Source organism: Bos indicus x Bos taurus, chromosome 21, assembly GCF_003369695.1.
Source record: "Bos indicus x Bos taurus breed Angus x Brahman F1 hybrid chromosome 21, Bos_hybrid_MaternalHap_v2.0, whole genome shotgun sequence".
Taxonomy (NCBI): domain Eukaryota; kingdom Metazoa; phylum Chordata; class Mammalia; order Artiodactyla; family Bovidae; genus Bos; species Bos indicus x Bos taurus.
This window is the reverse complement of record NC_040096.1, coordinates 21,644,647-21,668,437: the sequence shown is the minus strand read 5'-3', so window position 1 is coordinate 21,668,437 and position 23,791 is coordinate 21,644,647. Positions and strand designations below refer to the sequence as shown.

Here is a 23,791-nt window from a genome sequence, read left to right as displayed (position 1 = left end):
TAAGTAGGATTTGAAGGGGATGGCTGATGGCTCATATGGTGAAGAATCTGCCTGTAACGCAGGAGACCCAGGTTCAATCCTTGGATCAGGAAGATCCCCTGGAGTAGGAAATGGCAACCCACTCCAGTATTCTTGCCTGGAGAATCCCACGGCCAGAGGAGCCTGGTGGATTACGGCCCATGGGATTGCAAAGATTTGGACACAACTGAGCGACTAAGCATGCAGGCAAAGAAGGAGACAGCAGGAAGTCAGACTATCTGCCCGTCTCACCCTCCCTTGTGAGGGGATATGAAGAGGAGCATGAGGGGTGGAACTCTTGTATCCTGATAGTGGTGGTGGGTACATGAACTTCTACATGTGTTAAAACTCATAGACCTGTGTACTAAAAGAAAAAAGGTCAGTTTCACTGTGTGATCATTTGAAAAATAAAAATGCTTTTCAAGTCAAAACAAGAAAAGCCAAGACCTTTTCCCCTGTACCCCATCCCTGAACCGAACCAGGGGTGCAGAGTAAAGGGACTGAAGTAAACAAATCCTCTCCCCTACCCACTTTACAAACCTGGCTTGGGCTTCCCTGGTGGCTCAGTGGTAAAGAATCTGCCTGCCAATGCAGGAGACATGTGTTTGATCCCTGATCCTGCAAGATCCCACATGATGCGGAGCAACTAAGCCCATGCACACAGCTCCTGAGCCCGTGCTCTAAAGCCCATGACCATGAGCCCTAGAGCCCACGCTCTGCAACAAGAGAAGTCACTGCACTGAGAAGCCCGCGTACCACATCTAGAGTAGCCCCTGCTTGCCACAGCTAGAGAAAAGCCTGTACAGCAAGGAAGACCCAGCATAGCCAAAAATAAGCAAAAAAAAAAAGAACCTGGCTCCGTGGGGAGATGTGGTCAGCCAGGCTGGGCTGGTGTTAGCCCACTAGCACCTGAAAGAGGCGGCCTAGAACCTCCCAGAACTCAGAGAACTGGACCAACCTCAAAAAGCAACAGTCCTTTAAGAGGAAGGGCCCAGGATTCAATTTCAATTCTTTAGATTTTATTAAAAAAAAAAAAAGTAAAGTGCATTTTTATTAAAAAAAAATATATATAAAACCCACATAAACTCAACGGTCCCTGTGCTGGGCAGTTATCAGTGGTGCACGGGCTTAGTTGTCCCTTAAGAGTAGAGGTTGTAAGGTGTAGGATGAACTAGGGGCTGGGTTTGAAGGCCAGGGCAGGTGTGGGAAAAAGGGACACAGGTTTGTAGGCTGGAGGAAGGCAGGCAACAGTCTCTTCCTAGAATTCTGAGGGATGATGTTCATCGTCATAGACTCTTCTGGACTGGCGCTGCCCTGTCGCTCTAACGTGGCTGCAGCCTGATACAGGCTGGAAAAGTCCAGGAGGAGGTGGGCCTGAGCCCAGGGCCTCAGAAGGGCTGCCGGGCCAGTGTGGCCCTCTGGTCCCTGAGGTGACAGGATGATGGCTGCAAGGACGTGGCCAGCGGGGGAGGCTGGACCCCTTGGAGCCCAAGCTGGGCCCGTCTCTGCAGTGAGCAGGGGCAGCCTGTGACAGCAGGGGAAGGCGGAAGAGGCCGGCTAGTGCGCCGTTTCCAGCTCTGTCTCACACAGCCACTTTGGATGCATCCTTCCAATCTGGAAGCTGGGAGCCGGGCACTGGGCTGGCCACATGTGTGGCGTCATCTTGCCTCTCTTTTCCTGTTTCACATTTTCGACTGTTTTTAAACAAAGGGCTCAGTTCACTTAAGGAGCATCTGCTCACTTGGGCAGGCCCCCATCTTCAGCTAGGACCCACAGGGACATGACCATCTGGGGTGGAGGATGGGGGGGCCTTGCTACTTGGCAGCGGGCTCTGTCGCTCCTGAGGGCTGCACACCGCGGCTTCTTCCACGAGGAGGGGCAGAGGTCCAGCCAACCGGCTCTGAGCACTCGGGGCCCCAGAGGGAGGCCGCCTCCAGAAGTCTGCTCTCACACTACCGAGTCCCGGATCTCAGAGCCCAGGCGGACCCGGGGCCGGGGACATGTCGGGGACACCTCCACAAAGCTGTCCTGGACGCTCAGTGGCCTCTTCTCTGACTCCGTGAAGACGCGGGACCTCTGGAAGCTGTCCAACAGGGCCTGGTAGCCTTGGTGGTCCAGCGGGGTGCTAGGGGGGCCCACGCCGTTGAGCGGCTGGGTCTCAGGCGGCAGCACCACTGGGCGGGTCTTGGGGTGCACACTGGCACACTCCCCCTGCTTCAGGAAGACCTTCATGCCGCCGCGATGCCGGTAGAGGAAGAATAAGATGAGGAGCACCACGGCGAACACGAAGAGCACACACATCACCAGGAACTCCGTCCAGTACGACTTGTCCATGCGCCAGCTGGCCTTGCCGCCCGCCGGTGCGCTCACCCGAGACGTGTTGATGATGATGCTCCGGTCCTCACTGCCAGCCGCCTCATCCTCCACCACCTTCGGGCAGTAGCTGGCCTCCAGCTGCTGGATGCCTCCCTCCAGCGACCAGCACTGGAACAGCCCCAGCTCCTGCTGGCTGCCCACCAGCAGCAGGTCCCCGGTGGCCAGCACGCGGAAGGAGGCCGAGGCATTGATGGGGGCCCCATTGTGCAGCCAGAACCGGGTCGCCAGGTTGGACAGGAGCGGGCAGGCCAAGGTGTTCACCGTGTGGGGCTGGAAATGAACCTGCTCACAGGGCTTCTCACCTGCAGGCAGAAGAGGCACAGTTCCCGGTCAAGGGGGCTGGTGTCTCCGCTCGCCCCAGGCTCACTCACCCACCTCCCTCCAGGCTGTGCACCTCGTGGCTATAAGGGCAGCTTGGGGACTTTGGGGACTGTGGGTCTCACTTGCCAGGACCCTGCTTCCAGGGCCAGAGGGATGAGCAAGTGAGGAAAGGCATTTACGCCCATCAGTGGCTGGAGGAGCCTGCCAGGCAGACTTGGCCCTTGCCTTTCCGCCACCTTTTGGTGGGGACCTTACCCTTTGGTACAAACGCCCGGATCTTGGAAGGGCTGCAGGCGTTCTTGGCACTGACCCCCTCGATGTCCTGGATCCATGGCCTGGGGACCAAAGAGAGTCTGGGATGGGCCAGGAAACCCCAACAGCCTGCATCTGCCCCCATCCTCCTCCGTGCAGTACGCACTGTCACACAGCCCTGCAGATGTAGGCCTGGGGAAGGGCTCAGGGACAACCAGGACCAAGGCAGGGGTGAAAGGCAGGCGGCCTCCCTTCGCAACTCCCCAGCCCACAGGCTCTGTAGACAGAGCTGGCATCTCCTCTGTCTACACAGTATTTACTTCATATTAAAGTTGCTGTGATAATTCCTTAATCACAAAAGCAGAGTGAGTCCCTAGAGAACGTCTGGAAGGGCAGCCAAATCTGTACGTATTAACATATATCTGTCTCTTTTAAAGCAAAGCACAGGCACTGACTTAATTTTGGAAAACACAGAACTCAATCAAGCACAAACTCAACCGAATATTACAAAAGTCACAATCAGAGGCTTCCCTGGTAGTCCAATGGCTAAGAGTCCGAGCTTCCAATGCAGGGAGCCCAGGTTCCATCCCCGGTCAGGGTATTAGATCCCACATGCTGCAACTAAGACTCAGAATAACCAAATAAATACATAAGTATTAAAAACAAAACAAAACTTTATGGAGCTAAAATATAATTAAAAAAAAACGCAATTACCTATTCAACAATAAAGGTGGTATTTTTTGGAGTGTCCCTTCAGGTATACATATGTGTACACACACACACGTGATGTTTTAAAATATAAAACTGGAAACAGGTATGCCCTTGAGTGAAGTATAGACACTACAAATAGGACAGATCCAATTTTTACTTAAAATGTATGTATTTGGGACTTCCCTCATACTCCAGTGGTTAAGACCCTGAGCTTCCAATGCAGGGGGCCTGGGCTTGATCCCTGGTCTGGAAACTAGATCCCACATGTCACAACAAAGATCAAAGACCAACTGCAGCCAAACTTTTTTTTTTTAGTTTTTAAAAAAAAAAAGTATTTTTGTTCATATTACACATATTTGGAAAAATCTGGGAGGATATATATTAAATCTAAGTCTCTCTAGGTTGTAAAATTTGGATAGTTTTTATTTTGTTTCTGCTTATCTCTATTGTCTAAGTTTTCTTAGACAAAATAAGTTATTCTGAAAACAATTTTTAATTGGTTTGTTTTTAGCCACGCCACTTTCGGGATCTTAGTTTCCTGGTCAGGGAATAAACCCTCGTCCCCTTCAGTGGAAGAGCAGAGTTCTAACCACTGGACCACCAGGAAGTCCCTTAATGGGTCTGTTAATGGATTGTTATGGAGCCCTTATTTTCTGTTATTTAACTACATTCATGTGCCAATTCACATTCTCCAGCAAATCTTTTCACAGCTATGACATTTTATACTAACTACCCAATCCTGTCCCTGCTTTACAGATGGGTAAGACAAACATAATTTACTGTCTGAGTTACAACTCTTTTGAGAGTCAGGAAGGGAGCTGATTAATAATTATCCCCAGGGCTTCCCTGGTGGCTGGCTCAGTGGTGAAGAATCCACCTGCCGATGCAGGAGATATCGGCTTCAATCCCTGATCCAGGAACGTCTCACCTACTGCGAAGCAACCTGTGCACCACAACTCCTGAGCCTGTGCTCTAGAGCCTGAGAGCTGTACTGAAGCCCACACTCTAGAGCCCATGCTCCCCAGCAAGAGAAGCCACTGCAAGGAGAAGCCTGTGCACTGCAATTAGAGTAGCCCCCACTCGCCACAACTAGGGCAAAGCCTGCATAGCAACAAAGACCCAGCATAGTCAAAAATAAATAAATACAATGATTAAAAAAAAAATGATGCCCAGACAGCGGACACAAATGAGGCTGTGTGGTGATTCCACAGAGGGTCTAAAGCAGAGACACTTGGAGGCAGGTGCGCCAGGAGGGACAAGGGGAAGGGGCCCAAACTAGCTCTTACCTGACGGCCACCTCTGGTTGGTAGAGGCTGACGGACGCACACCTCCAGCCGCTCCAAGCGCAGTAGGGGTCCCGGGCCAGGAGGCAGTCCCTGCAGCTCTGGTACAGGCTGCAGTTGGCCACAGGCACCTTGACTACGCTCGAGTGTGAGGCAGCGTACAGCAATCCCTGCAAGAGACACGCAGCATGGGAGGCAGGCCCCGGCTCCCACAGCTACACCCGGCTCCAGTGCCCCACAAAGCCACCTCCTGGGAGCCGCTTCTCAAGCACCTGCCCCTCCCCCCACATTCCGACAGCTCCTGTCGGAGCCTGGATCTTTCCACCCGACTGGGGCAGGAGGGCAGGGCACCCCAAGCCCACTGCCCAGACTCCCCTCTGTACTCCCTCTCTGCTCACCCTGTCGGCGTCCAGTTGCAGGTTCCGCACGGGCTGTCCTGCCGGGAAGACCTGGAGCTCTTCAATGATGTGCACCGCGGTGCCCACGCTCACCGCCTTGTGCACCCAGCCGTCACCTGCGATAAGGACATTGCTCAGGCCCTGTGAAGAGCCTGCCGCCCATGCCCCCTCGACCCCCAGCCCGCCTGCAGTGGGCACGCACCAGTGCCCAGGAAGAGGACGTCGTAGGTGCGGTTCAGGGCCAGCACACGGTGGACAGTCACATGCTGGTAGCGAGCCTGGGGCTGCAGCAGCAACATGCGGCCGCGGACCTGTCCGTCCATCAGGAAGTGGTCCTTGAGGAAGTTCAGCACGCGGTCAGGGAGCTGCAGTGACGAGTTGATCTTCCTCTCCCGGGCACTATTGGTGATGCACTGAAGGAGAAGGCGTTGGTTTGAGATGGGCGGCATTGGGGTGGCCAGCAGGATGGGTGTTCTACAGATCCCGCTGGGATTGCCACGCCCTGCCTCCCCAGTGGACAGCAGGGACTCCCCCACCCTCAGAAGCCAGGCCACAGCATGGCTCTCCAGTTCTGTGGAGCCGACACGCTTCTCTGCAGGTCTAAGGCTGTGGGGCCGTGGGCCCTGGCTGCCAGGGTTTCCCCATCTCTGCCCACCAACCACCTCTCCTTCCTGCCCATCCTTCCCCCACCCCCTCCCCTGGGCATGACCGCACTTTCTGCTCCTGTAGCATCCTTTCAGCAGGAAGTGACAGAGTTCCTTTCTCAAGAAGCCCTGGCTGAGCAAGGTGTCCCAGTGTAGGGGCCACAAGGGCGTCTGCAGTTAGTCTGCCATATCGCCAGAGGCTTCCTGGGCTTCCCTGATAGCTCAGGTGTTAAAGAATCCGCCTGCAATGCAGGAGACCCCAGTTCAAGTCGTTGGGTCAGGAAGATCCCCTGGAAGAGGGCATGGCAACCCACTCCAGTATTCTTGCCTGGAGAATCCCCATGGACAGAGGAGTCTGGCAGGCTACAGTCCATGGGGTCACAAAGAGTCGGACACGACTGAGTGACGGCACAAGGGTTCCTGATTCTCTCTGCCCTGGGGCATTCTCTGTAGCAGCTCCAAGAATTAACATCCCAGAGTGACCCTCAATCACTGAGGCCCAGCAGTTGGTAACAAACACCCCAGTGGGACGACGCTGAGATATACTCCACATAGCCTCCCAGGGCCCCGGGGCCTCAGCTCCAGGCACCCACAGCAGCAGCAGTGTGGCGACCCCCGCTTTCTTGGCTCCGCCCCTCCCTCCACAATCCTGTCCCCTCTTTGCTGCTTCCGGGGAGTAGCTCCCCTAGAAACTGCCAGCACCCATATCCTTGTCTCAAGGTCTGCTTTGTGAGAAGCCCATGAGGCTGGAGGGAAAGAAGAGAGGACCATTTGCCCACGGCCAGCCACTCAACAAGGAGCTCACGGTGGAGTGGGAGAGAGGCATGCTGCAGGCAGCGCTCTGATGGGACCGCCCTGCCCAGCCCACTGCCATCCTGATGTCCACGGTCACGTCGAACTTGCAAAGACAAGCAGCCCTGGGTTCTGCCCCCACTTTCAAGATGAGACAACAGGCTTAGAAAAAGCAAGCAAGCCCAGCACGGGGTGTGGACCCGTCCTCCCAGCACGCTGCCCTGCGGCAGGGAGCAGCACTCACCGCGCCCGGCCGGGGCGAGGGTACTGGGTGGGTCACTGTGTACCACTGCTGCGTCTCGCGGTTCACCTCCTTGTAGAAGCCGTTGAAGGTGGACTGCACGTCCTTCATGGTGAAGACACAGACGGCAGAGCCCTCCGTGGTTCCCCCGTTCCTACCGAGGAAGTTGGCTGAATGAGCCCCAGGAGCCTTGGGGTTCACAGTGAGGCCAGCCACGCACCCCTCACCCTGCCTGTTCCCAGCTAGGTCCCGGGGGGCGCACCACTGGGATGTGAAGACCCCGTAGAAGAGGGTGTCGGGCCAGTCCTCGGGGCGGGGCGTCAGCGTGAACATGTCCTGTAGCACGTTGAACGGGAAGCCGTCGTCGGGCCGCAGGCACAGCAGCTGTGCCTTCAGGAAGGACGTCCAGCGCTGCTGCAGGACGCGCCCGCCCCCTTCGTCGCCCTGCACCAGGGAGAGGGGCTGGGCTCAGGGGACAGCGCCTCGCTTCCCCTCCCCAGACACCAAGAAGGGCCCGACGGACACAACACCAGGCCTGAGCTCATCTCAAATCAAGAAGACAGGGCTTCGTCGCCCTGCACCAGGGGGAGAGGGGCTGGGCTCAGGGACGGCTCCTCGCTTCCCCTCCCGGGACACCAGGAAGGGCCCGACGGACACAACACCAGGCCTGAGCTCATCTCAAATCAAGAAGACAGGGGACTTCCCTGGTGGTCCAGTGGTTAAGACCCTATGCTTCCAGTGCAGGGGACGCTGGTTCAATCCCTGATGAGGGAACTAAGATCCCACATGTTGCATCCCATGGCCAATATATGTGTGTGTTTATGTGTATATATACATAGAGAGAGAGAGAGAGAGAGCACGCCTCCGGCTAGATCTAAATTTCACATAAACAATAAATTAAAAAAAAAAGACTTGAAGTGGCAGCCTTCAGTCCCCCCCTTGCCAGAAGGCTGGCTAGGTAAATGACAGTGCTTCCCTAACTGCAAGGAGCCAGAAAAAGGACGAAGGGAATCTGTCTACAAACATGAAAAGACGTCACGATTTACTGCTGAGCAGAAAGGGAGGCTAAAGAGTTGCATTACAGTGTCTCTTTGTTTGCACATGGTTTTACACAAGACAAATATGTAAGTCTTTACATATGGGCAAAAGTATAAAGATTAGCAAGGAACATTCTAAATTGTTAACAGTGGTCACTTCTTGTGGAAGGATGAGATTTTAACACCGACAGTCACCATCTAGTGGTTGCTCAGCACATTTCCAAGCACCGTACATGCTGAACAGAGGCGGGAACTGAAACAGATTTCTCAGCAAGGAAATTGCCCAAGATCACACGACCCGCAGGGTTTGAACCCAGGCAGCTGGGCTCCAGCGTCGACACTCTTAATCACCATACCAAGCTGCCTCTTTATCTTGTGATTTTTGTGTATACTTTGCTATGTTTTCACGTTTCTTTTAAATAAGAAAAAAACAGACATTTTAACTTAAAAGAAGAGAAGACTTCTCTGGTGGTCCAGTGGTTATGAATCTGCCAGCCAATGTAAGGGACACGGATTTGATCCCTGGTCCAGGAAGGTCCCACAGGTCGCAGGGCAACTAAGCCCGTGCACCACAACTACTGAGCTGCACGTTCAGCCTGGGCTCTGCAACAAGAGAAGCCACTGCAGTGAGAAGCCCGTGCACCTCAACTAGAGAAAAAGCTGCCGCTCAGCACAGCTAGAGAAGAGCCCGGGAAGCACTGAAGATGTAGCTCAGCCAAAAATTCAAGAAAAAAAGAGAAATGCCAGTAGCCAAGCCGTTCCTTCTGGAGGACAGGAGAAGGCCACAGACGTGGGGCCTCTAGGGTGGCCCAGCCCCCTCACCTTGCAGATACGGGCGATGCGGGACACCATGGTGTTCTCAAAGAATTCCAACTCCTGGCCAATCTCTCTGAAGAAGAAGTAGATCTTGTCATCGTCCCCTTCCGAGCTGCCCAGGCTCTCGGGAATGTAGGCTGAGGCCATAAACGCTGGGTCTGTGGGGGGGTCGGTGGGGAGCACCATCAGCCCAGCGATCCCAGACAGGCGAGACTGCTCTCTGGCCCTGCTGGGGGGACAGGGCCCCCTCCCTGGGGCCTGGGGACTGCCCACTGGGTGGGCGGCGGGAGGATTTCACCTTGCAGCCAGTTGAGGGAGGTCTCAGTCTTGATGGGGCGGAGGCTTTGGCTCCTGGAGATGGTCGGGTCACTCCCCTGGAAGCTGCTGACTGTTCCCGTGTACAGCTCGCCATCTGCCAAGAGAACATTTCCCATGGGAATGGGCCCTGGGCACAGCCCCTTCCCGCTCAGGGCCCACAGTGACCTGAGTGCGGCCCTTCTTGCTTGAGGAGAACAGAGGAGGGAATAAGAACTAAGAAGAGCCAAACTGAAAGCCGCCTGGGGTCGCCGCACCCCTGGGAACCAGCACGGCACCAACGACCCGGGCCCCCCTGCCTGCCCCGCCCCTCACTCACCAATCACTAGGGCCGTGGACTTGAAATTAGGGTCAAAAGGACAACGGCCCTTGCCATCTTCCAGGAGGATGTTGCCCTGCTTGTCCTGTGCGAGCGTGAAGTTCTCCACGTCCTGCAGGGGAGCAGAGCAGGGAGGTCAGGGCCACACCGGGGAGTGAGCGAGCTTGGCGGAAGAGCAGGGAGGTGTCCAGAGCGAGGGCAGTGGTCCAAGGGCCTCCTCCCGATCCTGGCCTCTGGGGCACAGTCCCTGCAGCGCCTTGCCATGACCCCTCACAGTGGCTGGCCCACGGGGCAGAGAAGAGGCTCAGACAGGCGACGTGAGCCAGGAAAGGACAGTGATGTGGTTCAAACCCAGGAACGTCTGACTCGGAACCTGGCTGCTCCGACTCACGCCCTGAAAATGCCACCCTCTACAAAGTTGTGCAAAGGGCAGAAACACAAGGGCGTGTGTGTGATGAGGAGGGTGGATGAGATGGGCTGGCCAGGACTAAGCGAGAGCTGGAGGAAGTGAGAGGGTGTGATCGTGGGTCAGCCAGGATCTTGTGCTCAGGGAATCCTATAGGTCTGTCTTCTACCCGCACCCTGCAGGGAAACCCACCCATCAGGGCTGGGCAGGGTCCCCAGGCTCTCAGGGCCCTTGACCTCCCAGAAGCCTCCCACCAGGGCCCTGCCCTTCACCAGGGGTCAGTGCTACAGACCAGTTCCCTGGGGGCAGAAAGAGGGTACTTCCTGGGCCAGCCGGGGGCCGGCCCGGGGTGCAGAAGGGCACTCACAATGTAGGTGCACGCAGGGCTGAAGGCCTCCGTGCCACAGGCGATCAAGTGGCTGCTGTTGAGTGGCAGGAGAATCTTGATGTAGTTTTGACAGTCCCGCTGGAGGAAGGAGGAGGATGTAAGGCACAGACAGGCCACCAGGGGGGGCCACTGAGCCCCCCCGAACCAGACCCAAGGGGCAGTGCCTTCTGGAGCAGAGGAGACGGAGGACCGTGCCCATGTGTGCATATGTGTGTGTAGGAGGGGACCTTGGGGCTCAGCTAGCTCTGTGACTAGGAAACTTCACTTCAGTCTGGGGTGAAGGCACAAAGCATCTCCCTTTTGAGCTGTCTTATCCCAACCTGGTGAGGAAGTTGAGCCCAGAACAGAAGGAAACACACAGCCCTGAACCCTGGACTCCAGACTCGCGGATTGCCTCTGAGAGGGTGTCCTAACAGGCATCTCCTGAGCTTCTGACTGTTCCCCCAAAACGCCCTCCTCTGGGGTCTCCCCGCTTTCATAGACGCCAACTCCATCTTCTCAGGCCCCAGACCTCACAGCATCCTCGACCCCCCTCTTATACCACCCCCACCCTGGTTCTCCCATCCGGAAATCCTGGTGGCTCCGTCTTCAAGATACATCCAGGATCTGACCGAGACGTCCCGCTCCCTTTCTTGGTCCAACGCTGGTCCGGGCCACCATCCCCTTTCGCTCCTCGCTGGTCTCCCTCTATTCTTGCCCCAGGAGCCCGCTCCCCACCACGGTAGTTAGAGCGACTTTCTGAAAACCCACACTGGACCACGCCACTGCTCTGCTCAGCCTGCCAGTGGTTCCCCAAATACCTCACTCAGAGTGACATCCACAGTCCTGTTCTTTCTCCACATCAAACCCCTCACCCCTCCTCTTAATCTTGGCTCAAATGTCACTTTTTCTAAAGGAAGTGTAACCTGACCACCCTTAAAACAAGACTGATTTCTTCTTTTTCACAATGATATAATAATCAGGAGATCAAACCAGTCAATCCTAAAGGAAATCAACCCTGAATATTCATTGAAAGGACTGATGCTGAAGCTCCAATACTTTGGTCACCTGATGTGACGAGTCAATTCACTGGAAAAGACCCTGATGCTAGGAAAGACTGAGGGCAAGAGGAGAAGGGGGCGACAGAGGATGAGATGGTTGGATGTTATCACTGTCTCAGTGGACATGAATTTGAGGAAACTCAGGGAGACAGTGATGGACAGAGAAGCCTGGTGTGCAGCAGTTCATAGGGCTGCAAAGAGTCGGACACAACTTTGTGATTTAACAACAACAACAACAACGATAATAACCAGTGTCTCAAAGCACCCAGGCACAGAGTAAGTACTTAACACATTTCTTCTGAATAAAAGAAATCAAAAGCAGTCAGGGCTTGAACCTGTGTCTTAAAAAAAAATTTGGTGTGTGTGTGTGTGTGTCGGGGGTGGGTCATGCCACTTGGCTTATGGGATTTTAGTTACCCGACCAGGGATTAGGAGTCCTAACCACTGGACCCCATGAAATTCCCTGAACTTATGTCTTGACCCCAAGACTGGTGTCTTTTGCCTTCACCGTAGCTGCCCCCCACTGCACTCAGGACGAGGAGGCCTCTGGGAATGGTGGGGAGTCTTCCCAAAGAACTCTGGGCTGACCGGTCCCCACTCATTGGTCTGGCCAAAACCAAGCTAGGGTATGTCAGGCCTGCCACATCAAGCACCATCCTCAAAGGGACAGACTCCCACCCCCACCCAATCACTGCTCCTGCTGGAAGCTGACCTCTGTTTGGCCCTTATCATATGTATTAGCTCACTGAATCCTCGTGGTAAGTCCAGTGAGACATCCATCCTTACCCCCATTTTACTAAGGCTTGGAGAGGCAAATCCATTTGTCCGAGGTCACAGAGATAATACGTACAGGGTCGAGACACAAACACAGGTCTGGCCATCTCAGAAATCCATGTCCTTTCCACCACAGCTGGCAGCATCTGCTCCCACCTCCGGCCTCCATCCTGGGCCCAGACCTACCACCTCCAGCCCTCCTTCAGCCCAGGTCACCTCCAGGTGCTGGCTCACCTCTGGGTTTTTGCCCTTGAAACTGCACTGCTTCTTTCTCTCTGCATCTGCGCGCCACAGCAGCTGGGGAACCAGAAAGGGGAAGGTCAGTGTGCACCTAGGAGCAGAGGCTCCGCCTCCCGTGTCTTCACCCCTCCCCCTGGGAGCAGAGGCTCCGCCTCCCGTTTCTTCACCCCTCCCCCATTTGCATCATCCTGGGGCCCAGAAGTTCCACCCCCCACCCAGCCACCCACCGGCACCGTCCACCCAGCCTAGCCCTGAGCATCATCTGACCTCCTGGTACTCCCCGCCTGGCAGGAAGCTGACGCTGCTGTTGAGTGCCAAGAGGGCCTCTCGAGCGCCCACGTACACAGTCCTGCCATCCTTGCTCAGCAGGAAGGATGTGTAGTTGAAGACGTTTTCAGCTTCAAATCTGAGGAATGGTCGCTTTTCAGAGCCTGGAGAGAGGATGATGGACATTACCTGGGGGCCACTCCTCCCCTGAGAACGCTCTTGCATCAACCTCTAGAACAGACTGATGCGGTTGAAGGTAGATCAGCAAGGCAGTGGGTGCATAGGACCGGCAGTCAGATTTAGGGGAAGCAGCACTCCCGGATTCTCAAACATTATGTATGAAACAAACGCACAATGATGAATGTCAAAGAACATTAGTTACAGCACCATTCATGTTAATGAAAGACTGAAATCACCTCAAATCCAACCACAGGGGGCTGGGTGAAAATAAATCTCAACACTTTCTATGCCGGAATACTATGCAGCTGGTAAAATGCTGTTGTATTAGCAACTCCGGACAAATAAGCAAAGTTATCTAAGAAAGGCATGGTCAAAATATTAAGTGAACTGAAATAGAAAGTGATGGATTTTGAGCATCTAACAGAATGTAAGAAACGAAAGTCTCTTTAACATTCTCCTTTGAGTGCCATTAGACCCAAAGAGAAGGACTTGTAAGCACAGCCCACTCCCGTGGGCAGCAGCGATCACGAGTCACAGAGGAATGCAAACACGGGGAGCCAAACTTCAGGTCTCAGCACTGCTTCGTGTCACTCACCGGCGATTTATGGTTATTAAACCGAATGTAAATGCTAATAACCTTGACCTCAGAAACTTGAATGTACACCAGACAAGCACTGTGATGCTGGGGGTGAAAGGAAATCAAGGAAAATGCCATCTCCATATCTTCCTCTGAGAGGAAGGGCCTCTGAGAATAAGGGCCACAAGAGACTATGGTTTGTAGAACAAGAACTTGAGGCTTAAGCATATTACTTACATTTTAAATTGCAAAGGTAACCAAATATAGAGGCAGACAATGCTTGGAGGAAGTAGGGAAGGGTGATGGAAGTGATGGAAACCTTTACTTTTCTTAGGGGCAAGTCAGTAAATCCAATAAACCAAGAAATCGTGGAGTAAACATTTTATTTAAGTGGAGGGAACCACTCTGTAACAAGAAGTCTAAATGATTAAAATTGCCCCTTTTACCCAGGCCTGCGGCTGGGGAAGACTGAGGCAATTACTGCTTTTCACAATAAGTCTTTCTATGCTTAAAAAAAAAAATACTATGTGCATGTATATATCATATAAATTTCAAGTATCTTTCATTGTTGTAGAATATATAATAACAAGGAAAGATACTAGTTATCTACTATTAAATGAAAATGAAAAAACACTATACATAGTTAGATTCTATTTTTTTGTGGGAAAAACATAAACATGGGGAAAAACAGTCAAGAAGGATGAATCACAAAATACTGAAAAGTGGTATCCTGGTAGAATTCTAGGTTATTTTTTTCCCTTTGCATTTGTTATCATTTTTTGATTCTATAGGTTACACTTGTGCAATGTTAAAGAAATAAATTAGAAGGAAAGGAAGAAGAAGATAAACACACATATCTATCCACCAGGGTACTGCCTATGCCCTCAGTGACTGGTGGATTTGGAGGGAAATCATTTAAAAAATTCTAAGCAGCTGATAAGAAAAGAAAAACAAGCAAAAACAGCCACCGTGCCCAATCCCAAGCATCTTGTAACTGACCAGTCGACTGCAATCACTCTAACAGTTTCATGAAGCTGAGGAAGCAAAAAAAAAAAGCAGCATGCCAACGAAGCAGTTGTGAAGACAGCTTCATGTGTGTTTACAGGGTGAGCATTTTTACATACCCCTAGCCTGGTTCCACAAAGGGCAAGGATCATGAAGAAAAGAAGGTAGTGAAATATAAATGCTAAAAATCAGGAGCAGAGGGGGAAAAAAAATCTGAAGAAAGCATCTAAACCAGATAGGAAGGACGGGTTCACATCAACAGGTCATAAGGTCCTCAGGCAGCTACCAGACATGGGCTCTGCATTTAATGTTGAGCCTCCCAGTGGCCAAAAAGAAAAGGAAAATCAGGTTACTTTGTCCTCACTGTTCAAGAGGAAGAACACATACCAGCCTTTTTTGGGGGAGCCAGGCTTTTTACCTGGCTGTTCATGCTGAAGGAAGCCCTTCAGTAGGACTCCCCAGCACCTCTAATGGGAAATCCCTCTAGCAAATAGGAATGATGGAGTTCCCAAGGCTGTTGTTTCGTCACAAGGTCTCCTGATGCGAGAAGGCAGTATTACCAGGTACCAGTGTGGGAATCTATGAGGGAATCTGCAGCTAGGAGGCCTGTCAGTCTAGAACCAGAGCAGAAACACAGGCTGCAGTGGCAACTCACAGGGCAGAGTCCTGCCCACTGTCCAGAGCCTGAACTCTGCTGCAGGAGCCACAGAGGACAGCTGGCAACTCACAGGGCAGAGTCCTGCCCACTGTCCAGAGCCTGAACTCTGCTGCAGGAGCCACAGAGGGCAGCTGGCAACTCACAGGGCAGAGTCCTGCCCACTGTCCAGAGCCTGAACTCTGCTGCAGGGACCACAGAGGGCAGCTGTGGTCTGGAGAAGTTAAGGCCTCTCTCAACTCTTACATTCAGATTGGAATCACACTAGATTCCAAGTCTTTTGCCTCAAATTCCCAACTCCTCACCACTTCTCTTAGCACTCTACACATCGGAAGGGGGACTTCTCTGGTAGTCCAGTCGTTAAGACTTCGAGTTCCCAATGCAGGGGGTGTGGGTTCGATCCCTGGTCAGGGAACTAAGATTCCACATGCTGCCTGGCGCAGTGCGTGCGCGCATACACACACAGACACACACAGACACACACACACACACACACACACACACACAAGGATATGCTGGCAGGCCCAAGGAAAGTTTCCAGCACTAACCCCCTACTTGTCCCAACCATAAAACCCAACACATAATTGAGGCCCAATTATGTTGCTTGTACTTTGAGCTGATGAGCTGGTCAGCCTTTTGGAACAAACAGCCTGGTCATTTTGCATTCTGCTCTGGGAAGAACCATCCCCCTCCCCTTCCCCTCAACCAAGAGACCCCTCTGCTTGGCCACCACAGATGCCCCCAGGAAAGTGTTGGGTCAACATGTTGTACTTATTAAGTCCCTGGGTACCCATGACGGTCCTGTGAGATAGAAACTGCTGCTAGCCCCAGGTTACAAATGAGGAAATTGAAACTCAGGATCAGTAAGCAATTTACACAAAGCCCCGCAGCAAGAGTCTGTCATACGGAGTGAAGAAAAGAGAAAAATATAACGTACTAACACATACATGTGGAGTCTAGAAAAAATGGTACAGATGTACCTATTTGCAGGGCTGTAACAGAGAGGCAAACAAATGTGTTGACAGGGGTAGGGTGGTAGGATAGACGGGCAAACAATGGAAACAGTGACAGACTATTTTCTTGGGCTCCAAAATCACTGCAGATGGTGACTGCAGCCATGAAATTAAAAGACACTTGTTCCTTGGAAGAAAAGCTATGACCAACCTAGACAGCATATTAAAAAGCAGAGACATTACTGTGCCAACAAAGGTCCATCTAGTCAAGGCTATGGTTTTTCCAGTGGTCATGTATGGATGTGAGACTTGGACTATAAAGAAAGCTGAGCGCTGAAGAATTCATGCTTTTGAACTGTCATGTTGCAAACGACTCTTGAGAGTTCCTCGGACTGCAAGGAGATCAAACCAGTTAATCCTAAAGGAAATCAGTCTTGAATATTCATTGAAAGGGCTGAAGCTGAAGCTCCAATACTCTGGCCACCTGATGTGAAGGACTGACTCATTGGAAAAGACGCTGATGCTGGGAAAGATTGAAGGCAAGAAGGGGACGATAGAGGATGAGATGGTTGGATGGCATCACCGACTCGATGGACATGAGTTTGAGCAAGCTCCGGGAGTTGGTGATGGACAGAGAAGTCTGGCGTGCTGCAGTCCATGAGGTGGCAAAGAGTCAGACACGACTGAGCTGAAAAGACTAAACTGAGGGTGGTGGGATGACTCGGGAGATTGGGACTGACATATATACACTACCGTGTATAAAACAGATAGCCATGGGAAGCCGCTGTGTAGCACAAGGAGCCCAGCTCAGTGCTCAGCGATGACTTCCAGGGGTGGAACTGGAGGTGGGTGGGAGGTCCAAGAGGGAAGGGTCTGTGTACACATATAGCTGATTGACTTTGTTGTACAGCAGAAATTAACAACACTGTAAAGCAACTATACTCCAATTTAAAAGAAAAAAAAAAAGGAAGTGTGATGGAAGGCCAACTCAGGAGGTCTCCTCCCTGGACTCCCGTCTACAAACTGCAGCAAAACTACCTGGAAGACCTACACTCTAGATCCACGAGCTGACCCTGAAGACTCTGACGATGCTGGCCCGTGATGGGGCCTGAGAACATGCAAGGTTTTGAATCTCCCAGGGGATTCTGAAGTAGGAGGCTCATGGAGCACACTTTGAGAAGCACCATGTTTGTAGGGCAGGGTAGATGCCATCTCACCAAACTGGAGTTTTCTCATAATGGGGATAATGAAAACAAAACTCACAGCGGGCTCACAAGGAGTCAGTGAGGCCAGAGCAAATGGCCACTGCAGTCCCTCGTCTTTTATTTTAGTATTTTTTATTTATTTTTAATTAATTAGTTTCCGGCTGCACTGGGTCTTCGCTGCCGTGTGGGCTTTCTCCAGGTGCAGTGAGTGGGGGTATTCTCTAGTTGCAATGCACAGGCTTCTCACAGACCAAGATTTCTTGCTGCAGAGCACAGGCTCTTAGAGCGCACGGGCTTCAGTAGTCCTGCGCACAGGCTCAGTTGCCCCGAGCCATGTGGAATTTTTACAGACCAGGGATCGAACCCATGTCCCCTGCATTGGCAGGCAGATTCTTAACCAGTAGACCACCAGGGAAGCCCCCTCCTCATCCTTTCACAGCGCTCCAGTTTCCTGACAGTGAGGGCTTATCTGCCTACAGAGGAGGCGCATTTCTACCGAGGCAGCAGGTCCCCGTAAGCCTGGGCAGAGGCTGCTCTTGCAATCTGTCCACACACAGGAATGCCAAAGGTCAGAGATAAGCTTTAGTCCAGGTGGCAGCTCAGCCTTGCTCAGGCCTGGGGGCATGGGGGGCGGGGAGACTTGCCAAGGGTCACAGCCAGGTGGGAGGGGCAGCCGAGGCGCCAGCTGCCCAGCCCTGGTCCAGCCCCGCCCTCCAAACTCACCAGCTGCCCAGGAGCCCCCACACCTCCTTCGTCATACTGGGAGTCAATGCAAGTGCCACGGGACAGAAAACACCCTGAAGAAGCAGGCGAGGGGTCCTCTCACACGCATTCCCATTCTGGGGATCCTGTCCCTCGCTCCCTCCGCCCCACGTCTCTCAAACTCAAAGCACCACGGTATCCTGAAGGCCTGCCCATCCACAATCCCTCTTGCCCTGTGGCCTTCACCAGGGTCAGTCAGTGGGGCTCGCTTGCCAGCTGGGAGTGTCAGCAAGCCAGAAGTTAAAAGCACAGACTCAGAAGGACTTCGCAGGTGGTCCGTGGCTAAGACTCCGTGCTTCCAATGCAGGGGGCCTGGGTTCGATCCCTGGTCAGAGGACTAGATTCCTACATGCTGCAACTGAAACCCAGCACTGCCAAATAAATAAACAGCACAGACTCAGAGACCTGGGCTCAACTCCTGCCTCTGTTACTTACTGTCTGTGTGCCACTAGGACCAGCCACTTCAAATCTGCTGCCGCTTTTGCTAAGTCGCTTCAGTCATGTCCGACTCTGTGTGACCCCAGAGACGGCAGCCCACCAGGCTCCCCCGCCCCTGGGATTCTCCGGGCAAGAATACTGGAGTGGGTTGCCATTTCCTTCCAATGCATGAAAGTGAAAAGTGAAAGGGAAGTCGCTCAGTCGTGTCCGACTCCTAGCGACCCCATGGACTGCAGCCTACCAGGCTCCTCCATCCATGGGATTTTCCAGGCAAGAGCACTGGAGTGGGGTGCCATTGCCTTCTCCACACTTCAAATCTAGGCACCCTGTTTTCTTTATCTGTGAAATGAGGATAATAGCACCTTGCCTCTCAGGGTAGTTACAAGAAATGAGATTAGACACGTAAATAGTAATACATGTAATAACCCACATTTACTGAAAGCTTCGCTCAAAACAACTTTGCACATGTTATCACGGTGTTGGCACGGTGTCTGGCGCATGATCAACACTCCAGCAGATCAAAAACAAAATCAGAAAGCCCTGCAGGAAAATCCAGCCTGGCGAGAGCTGCCAGAGAAGCAGGGCTGTTTGGAAGAGCTGGGCTTCCCTGGTCCTCACCCTGGGCGCCTCTAACCTCGGCCTGTGCCGAGCCAGCGAGGGTCTCACAGCCAAGCAGAGGGCGTGGGCTCAGACAGGGCCTGGGGTCACAGGCCCGTGTGGTGTGTGTGCGTGTGTGCGTGCGCGCACTCTGGTTCCTACTCAGTGGTGTTCTGAGTGGAGTTCCTGCCTGAGCTTGCCTCTGTGTGTGTATGCGTATGTCTGTGTGTGTATACACCCTACTGCAGGGCTTGTCCGTGCTTGAGCGTTCGCTCCGGGGTGCCATCTGCAGAGGTGACTGAAGGGGGGAGGGTGTTTATGCACTCAGCTTCCCGAGTGCTGGGGCACAGGGTCAGTCTTAGCGTCTGCCCTACCCTGTGTGTGGCAGAGAGTGTCCTGTGCTGCTCAGACACCCTCCACGTCCTCTGCCCAGCGGGTTAGTCCGGTGCAGAGAAGGTCGGGCTGCCTAAAGATGTGGCTGGTTCTCCCAGGTGGGATGAAACCTTCCCATCCAGCCTAGGGCCGGCCTGAGCCAGTGGCTTCTCCAGGGCTCCAAGATGGTGAGATGGGGGCTGGCCTGGGCGGGGGAGTGCAGCTTGGGCTTGTCAGGGCTACCTGAAGGGCCCCCACTTCCACACCCTCGGGACTGGCGCTCTCAGCCGGAAGTGATGCGGTGACAGCTCAGCCCCCAGCCTCAACTGGAGTTCCTACCCTAGGCCGTGACTCAGCCGGAAGCCTGGAGCTGTCCGGGGTGAGCCGGGAACAGGGCTCAGCTCCGTCCCCACCCTGGGGCAGTCCCCACCCTGCCAGTCAGGCGCTGCGGCAGGCCCCCGTGACTCAGAGCCCCACCCCACCTTTCCCTGCACTGTGGCTGCAGGGTGGGGGGGCCACAGCGGACGCTGACCTGGCCTCAGCAGTCTGCCCTCCACAGGCCCCAGCAGGACTGAGCCAGAAGACATCAGCTTCCCTGTGGAGTCAGAGCCCGGAAGTTGCCCCCAGCGGGCAAGGGAGGGTGGGGGGGGGGGGGCGGCTGGCTACCCGTCAGCTTGAATCCCAAGGTCCCCAGAGAGGGGTCTGTCTGGGCCCCAGGCAAGAGAGCCCCTAAGAGAGGCTCTGCTGGAGCACCTCTTCCGCAGGGAGTCACACGAGAGGGACCCTTGGACCCACCTGCGCCAGCCGGAGCACCGCCCTCCTGGCCGGGAGCGCTGACTCAGCACCGACCTGCATGTCGTGTCCTCCTTTCACACCGCCCAGCGCCGCGCAGGCCCGACGGGCTGCGGGCGGCGTGCCAACTCTGCTGTCACCAGCCCCGGTGCCAGGGCAGAGTCCCCAGACCAGACAGGGAAGGGTCACTCGTGGTGGGGGAAGGGGGCTACGTGCCGGAAGTGCTTCCTACGGACTGAAGTCACCGAGAAAGACAGAAAGAAATCGAGGGAACCCAGCCTGGAAGGGGCAGGCACACTCAGGCAAAGCCTGGCTCCTGGCTCGCTGCTGCTCCAAGCCGGCCAACTGCTCCTGCCACCCCTAGGCGGCCCCCAGCCCCTTACAGACACCCCCTCCTTCTGTTCATCTGGCCAGCACAGTCTTAACCCAGGACCTGTCATGAGCAGCCATCGTCTTGAGAGCCTGACCCCCACCTACCCCACCCAGGACCAAGGTCAGCTCCTGCAGCCCTCTGCTTAAGGGGCTGGCTGTCCCCTCTCTGCTGAGGCCCATACCCCCACTCTCCTCCTCTCAGAGCCCCCCCTTTTCTGAGGAAGCTGGGGCTTTCAGGCATAAACAGCCTCAACTTCCCACCGTTCACCCCAGTGACCCTCATCTCCTCAGAAACCAAGTCCTGGGTCATCAACCTCCATCTCTCATCCCAGAAGCCTGTGTGCTTCCCTCCTCGCCTTCTCAGACCAACTCCTGAGAAGAGCCACCCAGAGCCGTCTCCACTCCTCACCTCCCACTTACTCCCTGACCGGAGTCAGGCCTTAACCAGCCCCACACTCACCGGGCCTGGGCATTGCCTCCCTGCCAAACCCCGGTGCCAAGGGGCAGGACCTGGAGGGGGTCCCTGAGCGTCTGCCACGCCGGCCTTGGCTGGGGAGGCTGGGGGCCGGGGGTCGGGGGGCAGTGGTCTCCTCATGTCTCCCTCATCCTCCTCCTGGGCTTCATCCCTCAAGCGCTGACTCAGCACTCTAAATAAAAGGGCTGCTGCCGGGCATCCTGGCCGGGTCGCTGTGAGGTAGGAATTACCATCTGCTTTTTGCAAGGGAGAGAACCAAAGCGCACGTGAACTGACATGCCCTTAGTAATGCAGTTAGGAAGAGTGGTGGAGCTGAGATTCGAACTTGGGCCACTGGCTCGAGTCAGTGTTACAGATCACCTCCAGCCTCTCCAGCCTTTCTGCTCTTGAACCTTCTTGTTCCCTGGGGTTGGGCCTTTGGACCTTGGGCCACACATTCATTCTGTTTCAATGTCCTGGACACTGGTGACTCCCCAGCTTCTTCATCCAGGGCAAGCCAGACCCCATGATGCGGAGACCCTCCATGGGCGCCTTCCCACCTCCACCCCTTCCCAGACCACTCCTCGACTTGGGATCTTGTGTGTCTGTGGGGCATCGCTCAGCAGGCTGAAAAGCCAGGAGGCGCACTTCCTGTCTCCCTTTCTCTCACCATGGACAAAACCACGGTCACATCCTGAGAAGTCCCCTCCTCAACGCCATCAAGGTCTGTTCCCCTCACCACCCCCACTACCTCAGGCCTACACCGGCCACCCCCCTCTCTCACCTGGGCCACTGGGGCAGCTGCCAGCTGGCCCCTGCCCCCTGCCCTGCTGCTGGGAACTGTCACTGTCCTGTGACCCAAAGCCTCGGCCCCTAACTCACCAGTTCATGCCACGTCCCCCTCCCATTTCAGGAGAGCTAACTGCAACTCAGGGTCCTATTTCTCCTCCCCAGCCTTCACCCAGGCAGTCCCCCTACCTGGAATGCTCTTCCTTTTGACTAACTCCCACTCATCCTCTGAGACTCAGCCCGGTTTCACCTCCTCCAGGAGGCCTTCCTGAATCCCCGGCTGGGCAAGGGCCCTTCTCTGTGCACCCATCACTTCCTGTTCACACTTCTGGCTCTGCACTGGCCACACTGTCTGACGACGATGGGCCTCTGATGCCTGTCTCCCTCACCAAGCTTGGATCCTTGAGGATCAAAACTGTCTTACTGGGACTTGCCTGGTGGTCCAGTGGCTGAGAATCCGCCTTGTGATGCAGGGGACTTGGGTTCGATCCCTGGTCCGGGAAGATTCCACAGGCCGCAGGGTAACCGAGCCCATGTGCTACAACAAGACAGCCCTCATGCCACAACAAGGACCTAGCACACCAAAATAAACAAATAAATAAAACCAAAGTGGCCCTAAAAAAAAAAAAAAGGGCTATCTTATTATTTGTATCCAGTATCTGTATCACCAGGTGAGTTCCAAGGAGTTGTTCAATAAACATTTGTTGATTGAATGAACGATTCACAGGGTCCCAAGTCCCAGTTTGGGGTGCTCTGGGCAAGGGATGGACATCAGATTCAAAAGGGGCAGTCCAGAGGTCCTGAAGCCTCACATTCTCGAGAGTATGTCTGAGGAGCACAGCCCCTCCCTGTCCCCTCCCCAAAAGCTCAGTCCTGGGATCCCAGGGTCCAGAGGGAAGCATGACAGCTGAAAGCACTGCAGAGAGGCAGGGAAGGCCATGGACTAGAAACGAGTCCGAAGACATGTGTGAGTCCTGACTTTTATCACTGACCAGCCAGACAAGATAACCTGCCTTTTCTGGGACGAAGCCCCTTTGCAGGGTTGCTGAGAAGACCAAAAAAAAAAAAATAGTCCATGGAAGTGACAAGCTCCCAGATTAGGAGCCACGAACAATTAGGATCAGCCTTACCCATGCCTCTCCCCCACGTCCTCACCTTTGCCCCTGGCCACCTTGAAGCCCACTAAGGGGACAAGGGGGATGGATGGGGGTGCAGCTTCCTACAGGCAGGCACCCCTCTGAAGGGGTAGCTGCTGCTTCACCCAGACCCTCACTGCTCAATGGAACAAGGACCAAGTCTCAACAGGTCTTCAGATGAGCTGGAAATCTGGACTTTTATAGAAAATTTCCTGAGTTTTAAATACCGCTGACTAAATAAAAATTTTCTAAAACACCTGGAGGCCAGACAAAGATCTATCTCCAAGCTGGCTCTAACCTGTTGCACAAACATCTGGCTGAGACATTTGCCCCAGTCTCCAGGGAACCACATTCCTGGCCAAATCTGCTCCTTGCTTGCTTGCTAAGTCACCTCAGTCATGTCTGACTCTTTGCAACCCTGTGGACTGTAGCCCGCCAGACTCCTCTGTACACAGGATTCTCCAGGCAAGAATACTGGAGTGGGTTGCCATGCCCTCCTCCAGGGGATCTTTCTGATCATGGATTTGATCATCATCAAATCCATGTCTCCTGCATTGGCAGGTAGGTTCTTTACCACTAGCACCACCTGGGAATCCCCTAGGAATCTGCTGAGTGTACCCTATTTCCTGATGGCTGGGCCAACAGGGCATCAGTTGGCTCCTTTGTCCAATCTAAGCAGTGACCTCAGTAGTTTTTTCACCGATGGAAACACACAACCTATTACTTATTCAAGGACCACATGAGAAGCTGCTCTTCCAATCCTAAGCACCCAGGGATGGGGGAGTGGGCTTACAAGTCCTAAGAAGCGGACAAAGGAAAGAGTGACAGACGTGCCCTGAGTCCAGCTTTCTCTCCAGGCCCCGAGC

General features: G+C 54.0%; 1 protein-coding gene across 2 annotated transcripts in view; it reads right to left on the bottom strand.

Moving 5' to 3' along the window:
* Positions 1-1,040: 1,040 nt before the first annotated feature.
* Positions 1,041-23,791, bottom strand: part of SEMA4B (semaphorin 4B) — a 44,281-nt gene continuing 21,530 nt past the window's right edge. For both annotated transcript variants that reach the window (XM_027520996.1, XM_027520999.1), the window contains 13 exons: positions 12,639-12,802; positions 12,366-12,428; positions 10,297-10,395; positions 9,524-9,635; positions 9,188-9,301; positions 8,896-9,047; positions 7,299-7,480; positions 7,040-7,190; positions 5,562-5,772; positions 5,360-5,475; positions 4,965-5,131; positions 2,971-3,050; positions 1,041-2,696 (listed from right to left, as the gene is read on the bottom strand). In XM_027520996.1, the coding sequence (XP_027376797.1) occupies positions 1,966-2,696; positions 2,971-3,050; positions 4,965-5,131; positions 5,360-5,475; positions 5,562-5,772; positions 7,040-7,190; positions 7,299-7,480; positions 8,896-9,047; positions 9,188-9,301; positions 9,524-9,635; positions 10,297-10,395; positions 12,366-12,428; positions 12,639-12,802 (2,342 nt within the window). In that variant the 3' untranslated portion in view covers positions 1,041-1,965. The remainder of the gene's footprint in view (positions 2,697-2,970; positions 3,051-4,964; positions 5,132-5,359; positions 5,476-5,561; positions 5,773-7,039; positions 7,191-7,298; positions 7,481-8,895; positions 9,048-9,187; positions 9,302-9,523; positions 9,636-10,296; positions 10,396-12,365; positions 12,429-12,638; positions 12,803-23,791) is intronic.